The sequence below is a fragment of the Diaporthe citri genome (assembly GCF_014595645.1).
Source record: "Diaporthe citri strain NFHF-8-4 chromosome Unknown scaffold_1, whole genome shotgun sequence".
Lineage (NCBI taxonomy): Eukaryota > Fungi > Ascomycota > Sordariomycetes > Diaporthales > Diaporthaceae > Diaporthe > Diaporthe citri.
Genome location: NW_025064846.1, coordinates 10736964 through 10751827, shown reverse-complemented (window position 1 = coordinate 10751827; position 14864 = coordinate 10736964). Strand labels below are relative to the sequence as shown.

The 14864-nt window shown below is 49.1% G+C and overlaps 4 protein-coding genes across 4 annotated transcripts; 2 read left to right on the top strand and 2 right to left on the bottom strand.

Moving 5' to 3' along the window:
* Window positions 1-610: 610 nt before the first annotated feature.
* Window positions 611-1129, bottom strand: INS49_002789 (uncharacterized protein; the record flags this gene model as incomplete). The annotated part of the gene is made up of 3 exons (XM_043163590.1): window positions 611-769; window positions 858-973; window positions 1060-1129. 3 exons carry the CDS (start codon window positions 1127-1129, stop codon window positions 611-613), a joined length of 345 nt encoding a protein of 114 aa, XP_043032096.1.
* A 1903-nt stretch (window positions 1130-3032) lies between these two features.
* On the top strand, window positions 3033-4127 carry INS49_002788 (uncharacterized protein; the record flags this gene model as incomplete). Its single annotated transcript, XM_043163589.1, has 2 exons — window positions 3033-3133; window positions 3218-4127. The coding sequence occupies 2 exons, from the start codon at window positions 3033-3035 to the stop codon at window positions 4125-4127; spliced, it is 1011 nt and encodes a 336-aa protein (XP_043032095.1).
* Window positions 4128-6868: 2741 nt separating this feature from the next.
* Window positions 6869-9223, top strand: INS49_002787 (uncharacterized protein; the record flags this gene model as incomplete). Its single annotated transcript, XM_043163588.1, has 4 exons — window positions 6869-7120; window positions 7251-7371; window positions 7434-7794; window positions 8599-9223. The coding sequence occupies 4 exons, from the start codon at window positions 6869-6871 to the stop codon at window positions 9221-9223; spliced, it is 1359 nt and encodes a 452-aa protein (XP_043032094.1).
* A 784-nt stretch (window positions 9224-10007) lies between these two features.
* On the bottom strand, window positions 10008-11849 carry INS49_002786 (uncharacterized protein; the record flags this gene model as incomplete). Its single annotated transcript, XM_043163587.1, has 1 exon — window positions 10008-11849. The coding sequence occupies one exon, from the start codon at window positions 11847-11849 to the stop codon at window positions 10008-10010; it is 1842 nt and encodes a 613-aa protein (XP_043032093.1).
* Window positions 11850-14864: the final 3015 nt, after the last annotated feature.

Here is a 14864-nt window from a genome sequence, read left to right as displayed (position 1 = left end):
GGGTAAGAAAAAAAAACACAAAAAGCAAGCAGGTATTAGTAGATAAATAATCAGATGCTTTCAATTCATATTAGACAGTACAGTTAAACGCAGAACATATATGGCTACCGCTTGAGTAGAATCCTGACCCCGCTATACTGCCAGTGTCACGAGAGGAGATTCAGAGACAAGGCAACTGGCCTCAATACATCAATTGAAGTTGACAAGTTGGTACTGCCTTCATCTGCTGGAAATCACAGGAGCAAGGTTTAAATCCTGAGGTGTGACGCTCAGGCCACACAGCGAATGCAGTGGGGCCCCATGGGCAAAGGCACACATAATTACTCACAGGTCTTACCAGCTTAGATCTTCCCATGCTTCTCAACAGGTTGTGATTCGATATGGAGGATGCCCACAAATTCTTGATGACTGAGCGGTGAAGCGAGCATATATCCAACACACATATTTTGATTAAACCTCCTTGAAACCAGAAGCCGATTTTCAGCACCATGACCGAGCACAAAATTCTAGTTAACATGCATCTTGTGCCAAAGCGACAGTAAAAACCCAACCAAGTGGTAATTATGTGCATCGAAGAGAAAAACAAGAACCAAGCCTATAAGCTCCAAGCCTAGAATTCACAGTGGAACGATCCGAGGTTGTTCACACAATATCCGAGGTTGCCATTGCCCGCAACACTGCAGTAACTCGCCTTTCCATCCCGAGGTCGTGGGAAGCAGCTACAGTCCGGGGTAGACACCCTGAAGGAGCCCGCGCTCCCTTGCCAGGACTTGATAGATTTGATGTCAGTACTGCTGCAACAAATGTTTTGATCAAGGTATAGGTCATCATTGGAAAGGGGGGGGGGGGGAACTCACTGCGTCTGGGTACACCTCGTCTATCTTGGGGTAGCAGCCAGTGTAGCAGTCGCCGTCGAGAGAGAGTCCGGTGCAGATCGTGACCGAGCAGCATGCCCTGGAGTCCAATGCCGATCCTGTTTGCGTGGGTCAGCATGGGCTGCACAGGGCCTAAGTAACGATAGTCACTGTGCCTCCATGTTGTTGTTCGATGGTTTCTCACCTTCGGAAGGGCTGATGGCGGCTCCCATGGCTGCGGACGCAGCGAGAATCAGGGTGATGAGAGTGTTCATGTTGGAAGATTTTGCGCTGAGCTTGGTGTGAGCTGCGGTGGTTTGATGATGGCCGGCTTCGGGATGTTCTGGCTTGCTTGCTGGCGATGAGACATCCGCAACTTAGAACGACTTCAACATAAAAGAGGTGTTCTTATACTCGGATATCTCTACCCTGGGGTAGGGTCCCATCACCAGGCAGCAGTATAAAGTTCAGACCCTCAGTGGGGAAATATGGTAGATAGCAACGGTTATTCGCTCCCAACACTTATCAATTGATAATGGTTGTTCGCTTAATACATAATCTGATCTTGCCAATGCTTGGATCTAACTAGTTCAGAAGTCTTTGGTGGTTTTTCACATGGTTATACGGGAAGTCCCCACAACGAAATTCACAAGTTTCCCCTCAGCCCTTTGTCACAGGGATCTTTTGCAAGTTGCAGACAGTATTTTCCCCAAAGGATGCCTATTCAGCCTCTTAAGGTCTTGCGAGGGTTTAGACGGTATGGAAAATAACCATACACTGTGAAGATGCTCGCCAGCAGGCTTGAGTACGAAACAACTCTGAGATCTGTTAAGGTTTGAGCTTGCGAGACTTCGTTATGAATTTTACAGCCTCTTATTCCCTGTACAATAAATTCCTACCTAGTAAGGGAAACAAAGCGGCTATGGTCCATATATAATCTTATCAGGTGATCGAGTGGCAGAAGATAGAGCCGTCAGAGTGAAGATTGCCAGTACGAAGCATATGGCTAAGATGTATCTATACATATATAGACTCAAGTCTATGATCTCCGTAGACCATGGTTCTACTCAGGCTTAACATAGGAAGCTTCAAATAAACAACTGGGTGGCTAACGAAAGGAAGAGATCTATGCACCTCCCGAATCGGGATCACAGATTGACATTTGTGTTTTTTTTTTTTTTTTCGCCTACAAGGAATTTGTTGCCCGTAATCAACAATTGTCGTCGGACTAAAATTTCTTCCTGCTTTACCATCGTTATTTCCACAGCAACTCTTTTCCCCAGAACAACGGTTGTATTGCTCCTGCAAATCCCGGTACTTTTGATGCAAGCCATCGTGATGTCCTAGGTTACATTGAGTTGGCAATCGAGATGGGTCTCTCTGCTTGAGGCGTTTTCATTTCAAAGTTTCAGAAATACCTGGGCAACTAGTCATTTTGAGCCGAATATAAAGAATAGGGGGATGTGTGTTACGTCAGACATTCATCAATTTCTGCGTGGCCCAGATGGATATCACCAGCCAGGTTAGTTGTGGTTAGCTAGACGACTTCTACCAAGCCAGGACGAGTCGCCATGGTGCACTTACTTCAGCTTACAAGCATGGCCCAGGCACTTTTGACCTTTCGAACGAGAGATGTTGGAAGAGCCTACCTGAAAGAGCTGCAGGCAAGGCATATCTTGGGAGTGTATAGAGAATGATTAGTGCTTGGCTTAAAAACCTGTTTCTGAGATGTTCTCTTACTAAGGACGTTGTGATGAACGTGATGGCATTCGATGAGGGGAAGAAAATGGGCAGTCGGTCACACAAATGCAGGCTTGGGGGGAGCGCGGGGAGCGCGGGGAAATGGGGGGTACTTATGCAGTCCCACTACAATAGTAATGGGAATACGGAGTAGTGATCTGATGACCTACAGAGACTGCCGTCTGATATCATTCTTGGTTCCCGAGCCCAATTCTTTCTTCTACTTAAAATATTCTGCACAATTTGAAAACCCGCAAGGCTTATTGTTCGGGACAGACTGGCAAAACACAATAGCACTTATGAGTCTCTTCTGAAGGCTGAAGCGCGTCACCTACCCCCTAGCCGCTGGGCATGTGCTACTAATACAACTCTTGCGACATCGGCCTTAAGCGTCTATCCCAGGATCAAGAGAGGGCGGTCTAACAATAGCCAGTGAATATGCACTTCAGACACAGTCTGGGCCTGCTTTTCAGCGCCACATGCGTCTTCGCTGCTCGGAAACGTCTCATCATCGACACGGATCTGTACAGCGATGTTGAGTAAGGCCCCTTATGCCTGATACCTTGGAATTAGTATTTGAATGCGGTCAAGGAATTTCCAGGCTGATATAGATTCCGTGACAGCGATACTAGTGCCTTACTGCTGGCTGCCACTTCACCAGACGTGGAGCTTCTCGCCGTCAATGTAAATTATCCCTCCAGTTATTCAGCCGTCGCCACCTCCACGATTTTGGCGCATTACGGTCTTGGCGACATTCCAATCGGTATCGCTCGCCCATTCACTGACGATCCGTTCTTCGACGACCGGTACTACGCGCGTGGCGAGTACGCAAGCAAGATTGCTTACAACTGGCCGAACGGAAGTATCCCCTGGGGTCTCGCCGACAACGCATGGGACCCTGTAGTGCTGTACCGGAAGCTGCTGGCTGAGGCTGAAAACGCCAGCGTGACCATCGCGTCCATCGGGTTTCTCAACAACCTGTCGGGTCTACTCAACTCAACAGGCGACTCTTACTCTCCGCTCAGCGGGCTAGAGCTCGTCGAGCAGAAGGTCTCGGAGCTGGTGGTCATGGGCGGTGGGTATCCCTCGGGCTACGAATGGAACTTTCGCGGCTTCAACACATCCCTGACGCGCCATGTCATCCACTCGTGGCCGGAGGATGGCCCCATCGTCTTTCTCGGCTACGAGGTGGGCGTGGACGTCGTGACTGGCGGGCTGCTCATGAACAACGGCCCCAAGAGTGATCCCGTCAGGATGGCCTACATCTATTATACGTACTTTGCCGGACGGTCATCCTGGGACCCATTGACCGTACTGTACGCCATTCACGGCCTCGGCGACCTGTTTGAGCTCGGGAACGAGTACGGGTACAACTTCATCGAGCCCAACGGGACAAACCAATGGGTTTGGGACGAGAGCAGGACCAACCAACACTTCCTACGGCTCAAGGTGGACAATGAGACTGCTGCTGCCAATCTGGACAAACTTTATTATGAAGGGTCGTTATCAGCAACGAACCTTACTTCCAAATAAACCCTACAGCAGCATGTAGAGCGTGTTCTAAGTGGTGCAAGTTAGGGGCATCGAGATAATTGCGAAGCCGGTTCTCGGAAAAATTGTAAGGCAACGGAGCATGATTTCCTGGGGGGAGGGGGTGCAATAGAATTGATGGCCTCGGAGAGCTCAGCTGAAGACCTTTTGTCAATGCAGACTGTATCGATCTAGACGTACTCGAGATCGTCCAATAAGGCTTATTCACATGATTTGTTGATCTTGTACCACCCTTTCATGGAGATGTGATCGATTTTGGAATCATTGAAAACGCAAAAACAGACTTCCTCTTTCTCCCAAATGTGCGAGAGGATGGCATAGCATGGAAAGGCATCCGCGAAAACCTCGAGGGTTCTAGTGTGACAGTTCAGGAGATTCATGGCCAGTGTACGTGAGGTAGCTAGCCTTCGTGCAGAGTGTTGTTTGTTTGAGCTGGGTTGATGACAGAGACTCTACGTGCCCCGTGGTAGAGATGGATGAAACAAGGCTCCTGACGGAGATTTTTCACACCCAACTTACCATCATTCTGCACTTTTCGTCACGCGCACGATGCAGCTGAAGTGTGTGGTGTCGATTCGGTAAGATTCGTAGGAAGAAAACGGAAGTGACCTTGAAGCTGACTGGAAGTCCCAGTAAGTCCTAAATGAAACTCAGACCTATCCGCGTACATTTCTCAAGGATAAACGCGTCAGGCTCGACGGCTCTTGGCTCCAAGTCACTCGTCTTGAAAAGACTGGCGCCGGGGGGATGGTTTGCGCATTGGAGGCATGGATAAGCCAGTTACCGGAGTCCCCCTCCAAGCTCATACCCAGATATGTCACAGACGGGCAGTATGAAAAGGCTATCCCGCTTTTCCGGCAAAGGATGATGGCGCCGGGAAATCATGAAACCTCCCTAGACCGAATGTCGTCAACATACGAGGTCGCAGCTGCGTATCTTGCTTCAAACCAGGTTCACAGGGCGATCGAACTGCTTGAGTTTCTCGTCGTAGCGGAGCTGGGGGATGTAACGGTGCCGATGGCTCATGCTGTTCGAAGCAATTCCGAGCGGACACTTGCGGTTGCGTATTTCCTGGCATCCATGAATCTTGAAGGAAGAGGAATGAAGGAGGCTGGTTGCCAGCTAGCCGGCAGCGTTGGGGTCGCGGGTACCGTTTTCATGTCTCTCTTGTCGATTAGATGTATGTATTCCCGGGAAAGCGAGTCTCGAATGCTCAGCTACAGCGCCATCGTATACAAGAGATGGAATAGTCTGACCTTCGTGCGTGAGAACAGTAGACACAGTTGAAATACTGTCACTCTCCACGAAGAGGGCCACGTCATCCCAGTAACTCAAGGAAATACAGGTTGGCTACACACGAGCTGAATAGATTAAGATATATAGTCAGACAACTGCATATGCTATGGCTGCACACACGAAACATAAGCTAATCAATCAGTCTTGGACTGGTGGTGAATGACCGACTTTAGCAAGCCACATTCGCAGATCTGTTGTGCCATGTCAGGAGAAGCAGCTCGAAATGGCCCCCCAGACCACAGATATATGACGGAAGTCTGGTTTAGAAGAAAGTCGATTTAACAAATCCGTGAATAAAGCGGCAGGAATTCGATTAGAATGGTTTGTGCCAACACGTGACTGCAAAGCTGTGCAGTTATCCTTTCGCAGGCGAGGTCCGCAAGAAACCTATTCCCGGCTCTTAGTTGGAGATGTGTCCCACACATCCGTGCTTGGCCAGATGCTCAAGCTTTCGGCAAGCTTTGCCCAGGCGGTAACGGATCTTGCCAAGCGATAGTTTGGATTCTCGTAGTACTGATTTATAACAAGGATTTTAGAATCGAGCTGTCGATAGACCGGGTCAGAAGCCAACCCGACGAGATGTGGTACACGGGCGTGTCATGGATAGATCTGCTTCCACATTGCTTTAATTCAGGATTTCATGAGCTTCTCCTGATGGCAGACTTTCTCAACTCGCACCTCGCGTCGAGGGCCTGGTCAAGTAGCTTGTCCAAGAACAACATTCGCTTCCAAGAGAGGAGACATGACGTTATTTGGCTTGGCTTCTGAAGACCGTCGTACTGGTGACAAGCCCCCTGCCTCAAGTCTGCCTATCTAGCGTCTTGGGACACAGCTCGACCTATGCACAGATCAGACATGTCAACTGTTGTGGGCACCCTTACGTCCTTGGTCCTATCATGGCAAGCTATCAGTTCATGCAGCCGGTTGTGGCGCCTAGTCAGGGCCGGTATCTCGGTCAAGCCTCCTTGTTCACCCACTTCCCGATAACCGCTATAAGTTGCATTTCCAAGCTCGTAGCCACTTCCATTACTACGGGGGACGGTGAGGCAACTTGGGCAGTCCCGCATTCTTTCATCATGGTAGACAAGGCCATTTGAAATATAGATGCGATTGTTTGCATCTCCCCGCGATTCGACCCAGACTTCACCCAAAACTCTTTTCGGTCTCTTTTGTTTGAGAAATTAAACATGAGAACACAGAGGCGACTTACACCGGGACCCTCCACTAGCTCGTAGAGAGTTATGATACAACTACTTATGCCTCATGAACGAGACTCTTGTGTATAAAATGGTCCATGATCCCATCTGTTCTTCGTCCAGCCTCTTGACTATCAGCAGCCACCTAACAAGTCTTCTCTCGCTTGGTTACCCCACATTGTCATCTCATTGTTTCCCGCCTCTCGCTCAGTTTTCATCTTGACCGGCATAATGAAGTTCACTTCCGTCATTACAGCCCTTCTGTGCGCTGAGACAGCGCTTGGGGCTCGACTGACTGAAAAGCGTCGCGAGAGCCGTGAGGCTCGCCAGCTTGCTCGGCGATCTTCTCAGTCTGGGGCTTCTCGTTCTTCTCAGCCGAAGATCGCCTCTGACAATCTCATCGAGGGTGTAACCAACCAGAGCAATGTAGAGTACTCTACTAACTGGGCTGGCGCCGTCTTGATCGGCACGGGCTATACCGAGGTGACTGCGACCGTCACTCTTCCCACGCTCACCGGGAGCTCAAGCAGCAGTACCGAGTCTGCTGGCTCTGCTGCAGGTCAAATGACACCTCTGTAACGAGAATGAATTTGCTGACCAGAAACCACTACAGTGGGTCGGCATCGATGGTGATACTTGCCAGACTGCCCTCCTCCAGACCGGAATTTACTGGTACGTTGATGACACAAGCGTGTCTTACGACGCTTGGTATGAATGGTATCCGGATTACGCATGTAAGTGAAAGCAATGACCTACACAAATCTGTTGCCCGCGACCATTCTAACTCTATTCCTAGACACCTTCTCAGGTATCATCATCTCCGCGGGTGACTCTATCCAAATGACGGTGACGGTCACTTCCAAGACTTCTGGCAGTGCTGTCATCGAGAACTTGACCACGGGCACCACTGTGACACACACTTTTAGCGGTGTTTCAGACGGTTCTTTGTGCGAGTACAACGCGGAATGGATTGTTGAAGACTTCTCAGAATGTACTTCTTCCGGCGACTGCGAGCTCGTGCCTTTCGCAGATTTTGGCACCGTTACTTTCACCGATGCCTCGGCTGTTAAGAGTGGCAGCACTGTCGGAGCGTCTGGAGCCACTATCATTGATATCGAGCAGGACAGCGAGATCTTGACTTCCTGCCCTGCTTCCTCGTCTACTGTCACTTGCACGTACACTGGTTGAGATGAATGGAGCAGGAGAGTCTAACAGGTGGTAACCAAGGCTGGTGGTGTGAGCATCTGTTTCTCTCTGTTGGCTTGGTTCGAGGCCAACTCGGCAGGCCTTGACCAGATACTTCATTTTTTAGATCAATCATTCATACTCTTCTCATTGAAAAATATGACCCAGTGAAATACGCCGTCAACTCCTGGGCCTGGGCCTTGCCAATTCCGATCACGTTGAGATCGTCAGTTGCGGCCGAGGACGCGGTGTTGGGCCGGGCCTTGCTTTTGTCGCCTGCCGAATCCTGAGGAAATGAATTGGCTAGGATTAATGCTTGAATGGTTGGCTTACATGCAGACCGGGCCACAGACTAAGCAATGGAATACTTTCTTTGCCAACCAGGTCGCAAGACTTCAAATCGGGCCAGAATAGTAATAACAGTCAGCCTGGCCGAGGCCAGTGCCACCCCCATCTAGGACAATGAGCAATCCCGCGGGTTCGCCCCCAATCTCGGAGTGCGCCGATGGTTGAATATAAAGAAATGTCTATCCATACAGGACTTCTCGGGATTTCACTCTCCTGCACCATCAGCTTTCTTGACATTCCTTACCCTTGGGCTTATCCCACTTGCAAGTCTCACGAAGACAGCACACACTCCTTTTTTCTTCTTTACCACAAACGGATTCTGCCATCGCCATGTTTTGGCTACTTCCTGTCATTACCGCCTTTGCGGCCCACGCAACTGCTTTGTCCCCCTCGGGATCAGTCAAAGTTACCCCCCACGATTCGTTCAGCTCGACTATTGGTGTCCACGGATGCAAGGTCAATGTCAATCGAATGGCTTACTGGCCAGACTGGCCAGACTGCTCAGGGATGTGCATCAAGCTCACGTTTGGCTCTCGTTCTCGAACCGTCCTCCACCTGGACGTCTCAGGAGGAGCCCATGATATCTCTTTCGACACGTACCAGTATCTTGCGTATGGGACGTCGGCAACCGCATCACCCGCCTTCCTGAACCCCGCCGGCGACGGTGCGCTTGCCGTCGACTACGAAGTTGTCGACATGTCTCAGTGCGCAGACATCATCACCTCAGACACGGGCAAGCTATCTTTCATGGCACTCAGCCCTAATCAAGTGAACAAGTGTGTCGGAGAGGGCAGTAACTGGGTGGCTCAGAATTACGAGTTACGGAACATCAACGACCCTCAATGCCAGCGTGGGGTTGACGAGGTCTGCACTTTCGATACCGTCACAGGCACGTCGAAGTGCCCCACGGCAGTAGGCAGCAAGGTTGATCTGTTAAGCCCGGCGCAGCCCGTGATTGATTTAACATCTCCGTGTGGAGTGGAGAAGATTGCTGGTAACCCACCGCCTGCTCCTAAGGAGTGCGCCACTGTCGTCAAAGTTCCAGAGGCCTAGACTTAATGGCCTGAATGTGAACATTGTGCAATGATACTTCGATGGGAGCAGAGAGACGGGGACCAAGGTCGGGGGAAAGAACAATTTTCAAATTGTAAATTCAATTTTGATATTACAATCCATTAGTTTCAAACGACATTCAATTCAATTTTGGATTCTTTTCCAAAATTGTTGCTAGCAAATGTTTTGCTTGCCCTTACGCATTTCTATACAAATACCATGCAGAAGATGCCACAATAGCAGCCTAGAGTAGATGTGGACCCAGGTGGACAATTTCAAGTCGGTTTCAATCATCGATGGTTCGGGGTTTGCGGTGTCTCACATTTAAAATCATGGTCTTCTGACCAGATGTGGCTAATCCAAGTCTCTTTGTCATACCATGTCAGCCTACAAAGGCCACTCCTCAGGCCCACCAGGCTTATTTCATTGCCTCCTTGTCATAAGACCTGGGGGCCGTCGTATGGTGACCGCGACGCAGGAATCGCTAACTAGACAGACTCTGTGAACCCCGATCCAGACAACTACCTAGATAGGCGACCTTGCATCCGAGATGCACTGGATGGGCGAGAGTCATGAACTATTGAAGAAATGAATTACAACACGCCTCAGGGTGTCATTTGGCGTGCAGCCTTTTCTCCATCCCAACGACTCCGGTCAATGGCAGTTCAAAAGCTCTTGCGCGGATCGGTTTACCATGTTGCCATGAGCCAACCTGTCCTGAGTCAAAAATGCCATCTGGAGGCGTACATCCCAGCAAAGATCTAGCTCAGCCATTGGTGCGGCTTTACTTGTCGTCAAGTCCATTTTCACAGGCGTAGAGGATGGTATACATCTCTTTTCTGAGTTCCCGAAACTGCCGAGCAGCGCCGATCTTGCCCGACGCCATGCATGCGGAGGCTGCGATGGTGGGAGCGGCCAGGCTCCGAGACTCGACAATGGCAGATGATCGATCAACCGTGATACCGTTTGCCTTCATTTCGACAAAGTACCCGTAGTTTCGGAGTCCTCGCAGCGCCCTCTCGAGGCGCTGCTCTGGCGGACCACCAACCAAGCACAGCCAGCGTGCGAGACGGACACATGCCAGGCGTGGAAGGTGCTGGTACAGCTCCTCGGGGTATGTTTCCTCCAATTGTGTCATGAGATATTCGGCGTTCTTGATTGCAGAGGCAGGAAGCGTTGACGGAGGTCCGGTACCATTTGTGGAGAGGAATTGATTGACCTCATCGACGAGTGTGGCACGTTTGCGGAGTACCTGAGCGGGCATGAACTTCTCAACCTCACACAGCGGACAATCACACTCGATGCCGTAGAAATACAGGCGCTCTTTACGCTCCAAATAGGAGTGATTGGGAACCAGGTAGCTCAAACTGATCTCCTCCCCAGCTTTGATGCCCCTGGTAGCGCGAACGACCATCATGTCGCCAATGAAGCTGCGGTCAGCGTTTGGAACACAGGAGTGGTTGACAAGAGACACGTGCAGCCATATTCCCGCAGCTATGGTCTTTTCTCCTGAACCGTCTTTAGTTGACTTGATGCCGGGGAAGTCAAAGCCGTTCAGTCTGTCTATGGCCTGCACGAGGAACGTGTCGACGGTGGCCATTCCGTCCACGAACTTGAGAGACTTGTTCTGGAATTCGCCACCATGACACAAATCCAGGTAGCGGCTTGCTTGCTTGGGGTTGTGGAGTATCTTGTTAATCGTACCGTAAATACGCTCGGCTTGCCTTTCCAGGCTGATTCGGCCCTTGTTCACGTCGACGATTACAGACTTCTCCTTCGGAACATCTCTCTCGAATGTAGCGTAGAACGCCTTCTCGACCAGAATGACATCTCCTGGAGCCAGATCGTTGGTAGCAAACAGTCCGCGTCCGTGATCCTCTGCAGAGGCAACTTTAGTGTTTCCGAGGAATGAGGCATGATCCAAGACTGTATTGTCTTCCGTCGCCGAATTCGACATGGCTATGAAATCGAACTCGCCGATGTTCTGTTCCTTCATGCGTTTCTCTGTTCGCTGAAGCTGCAGCAACAGATCCTTGTTCTCGGGAGATAGTTCGACTCCTCGGGAGAAGTATTGCTTGGCCGCGAAGAAGTCGCCTAATTCGTATGCAGCTCGGCCAGCACGGTGAAGTGACTTCCGATTCTGCGACTTGTTCTCGTCGGAAGCATGATCTCCTTGTTCTATGGCTACGAGAGCATCCTGGATGGCTAGCTCATAGTGCCCAAGATTTATGCGAGCCTGGGAGCGATTGCTATGCAGAGTGCGACGCAGGTCGTCGTTGTCCAGGTTCATGCCCAGAGCTGTGGAGTAGCAATCCGCAGCGGTCTCCCAGTCACGCCGCCTGAAAGCCTCGTTCCCCATTTCTTTCAGCTCGATAGGGCTGAGACTCGTCTTCGAAACGGGCTTCATGCTGGAAGGTATCAAGGTGCTGTCCGACCTGAGCTGAATCAAGTCCGAGGGATGATCGATTCTGATGAGCACTCCGCCGTCTATTGTAGACGTATAGAAAGGCTCTTTTACGGCCACGATCGCGTTGTTCGGCAGAAGTCTGTCCATCGATTTGTTGATGGGGACGTTGTAAAGAGCAACACGATCGACATCGCCATTCTGGTCTTCAACAGCGTTCATGATCGAAGCCATGCGTTTGGGTTCGCAGAACGTCTTGAGGATGAGGACACAGCCCCGGTGGTGAGTTTCGAGTTTGAGATCACGCAAGGAGATAGTATTCAGGCTCGACAGAGCCGCATTGCATGGCGGATATGCTTCGCCATGGTATGTCATCCTCATTTCTTGTCCGGTTGGTGTTATCAGTCGTTCGTACGAATCTGCCCCTTGAGCCTGTCAAAACCAAGATATTTTAGTCCTGTGCTTCATATTGGCGAAGAAAAGGATAACTGGGGAGCTATTAAATGCAGAAGGGTCGACAATGATTGTGAGCAGTGTCAAGGCTGTTCCAGATGATGGGAAGAGTCAGGCAGCAAAGAACTCAAGCTTTCAGGCCTACCAGCTCAGTAAAGTCCTCCACCAATTGCTCTCGTGTCCGCTTCATTGATTCGCCTGGCCTTTGGCCCTTAAGACGGTCGGCTTTCTCGAGGTGCTCCTCTACTCGTGGGCCGAGGAGGGTGGTCACCGTCTGACATGTGTGCTGAAAATCGTCCATGGCGCTGGCAAATGACCTAGATCTTGCTTATCGTAGTCCGAACCTGATGGTTCATGGATAATGAGAGCCAGGGGGGCGAAGATAATGATTGGGAGACCAGTCCCACGTCGTCGCGGAGACCAGGTCCGACGAGCGTGCGTGTAGGGAAAGGCTGAGCTGAGCCTATTCACGGGAAGATTGACACAGGCAAGAGAGGTCTGAGAGATTGGTAAGTCGAGATGAAGGGAAGTATGGGTCAAATATCTTGATCTAGTAGCATAAAACAGTGACTTATGGGGGGTAGGTAAGGCGAAGCCGAGAATTAAGGGTGGCAGGGGAAGCCTGACTGCACTAGAGAGATGAGGCCTGTGGTTGTCAACAAAGCTTGGGGCGGTTTGAAACCAGTGAAGCCTTGTGACACCTGAGACACAGCCGTGTCCAGTAATGCGGAGATTGCCACGTCAGGCAGTCCATGTAGCCGAACAGCTTTACGTGGAGATTGTGTATTCAGAGCCCGACAAAACAAAACGTTGAAGATGAGTTTGTCACAGTAAGAAACAATTCTGCATGAAACATACTCGGCGTCAGCTCCAGGTAGTACCACATCTACTATATGCAGATGTCACTCAAACTCGGAGACCAGAACGACTTCCATGGTAGGTGTGCATGAATGTAATGCGTATTCTTCCATGCTAGGTGTCCCAGCAGGATTTCCTAATATAAGCTCTATGTAGCCTTGAAGAACCGCCCACGTACCACGTGCATTTACTTGTACTCTCATATGCAATCAATCGTATCGTTTTGGCGCTAGTGAGCTGCATAATACACACCACACCCTTTTTCCTCCTTACTTCGTTTTTTAACTATTTTTACTTTTTATATAATAAATATACCCTTAATTTAAATATACCCTATATTAAAAGATAGCTGCTTTTTTTTAAATTCTTTTAATATTTATTTAAGGAGGGTAAAGAAATTATTTAAGGTATAAGGTATGTTAATATTTAATTTTAAAGATAAATTTAAAATTTTAAGGGGGAGGTATTTTTAAGTAAATTTCAGTATAATTACCCCCTATTTATAGTAATTTTAATATAATTTTTAAATTTCATTATTCTTTATTATCTTTTTAAATTTAACTTTAACTTAAGTTACTTTTAACCTTAATTTAAATATACCTTATACCTTTAATACTTTTTTCTCCCTCCTTAAATCTATATTAAAAGAATTAAAAAGAAAGTAGCTTTCTTTTAATATAGGTGATTATTAAATTAAAGCTATATTAAGAAACTTGAATGAAGTGCGATTGAAAAAGGGTGTGATGTGTGTTGTGCAGCTTATTAGCGCCAAAATGATACGATTGATTGCATATGAGAGTATGATTATGTCAAAGACCTAATGGCGGGTCCCAAGCAGCTGTCACACAAATATCAAGACATTGAAAGGAAGAGAGAGAAACACATCATTGCATTATCTGTTCGCTCCTTGAAGAACAGTGACTCCATCCTGTGAGTGACCGATACTGCCTGCTGAGGCGAAATTTTCTTTTACACGACATACAAAGACTGGAACTACTTTTCTGACAGCCTAGTCGAGTGTCTTCGGTGCTCTCGTGGTTTTACATAAACCAGATCAGCCGTCACGCGTACAAAATATACTCTTCAAATATCCTTCAGTGCAGTATCAGCGTCTGATGGAATCCAATGCAATTTCTAGCATGCAAGTGGACCATTTTGCTGTGCAAGGTCCACATGAGATGGCTTCATGAGATGTTGGCGAATGTCTCTAGAATACACAGTAGGATCCTGCATTCATTATCATCTAATCCTCCTATCCGGCACGTGCCTAGCACATGCAAGACTATCTACCCAGAACAGACTCCAATTCTCAGACAGGACAATCCCTGTCAAACTTCGATGGGAAACTGAGCAATTGACATGTGGATGGAACTGATCTGCTTTATCTTTCTTGTGGCTTGCCGTCTTCAAACCTCGCCGCTAACCCCAGGGTTCAGCGGCAGTTGCTACAACTGACCTGAGCCATGCTGTCAAGTCACATTATTAGAGTTCGCAACTCAAGCTTATAAGGCTACCACCCATCTACCGGCGACAGATTTGTCGGCCGAGCCAAAACCTCTGAGGCGACCGCCAGTTCTTCCGCTGTTGTTGGAATTCTTACGAGAGGTTCATCTAAACTGCAAAAGCCGTTGATGAAAGCAGCGGAAATGGACGAGAGGCGATCGATACTGCTGTAGAAATATGCCTTGAGCGGAAACACATGCCTACGTATAACGTGTGGCCCGATCAGAGTTAGCCTTGCTGCCTACGTAGCTTGATGGTCATGTCGCAGTCATCCAAACAAACTGAAACAAGAAGTTGCCCCGAGCGGGTACCACTGCGGTGTAGAACTCTGTTCTGGCCAATCGCACCCGACGTCCCCGACCTGCCAAGAAGTAGTCGTCGACGACATTCACATTCTACCGAAGCAGCTCAAACGGAATCTTG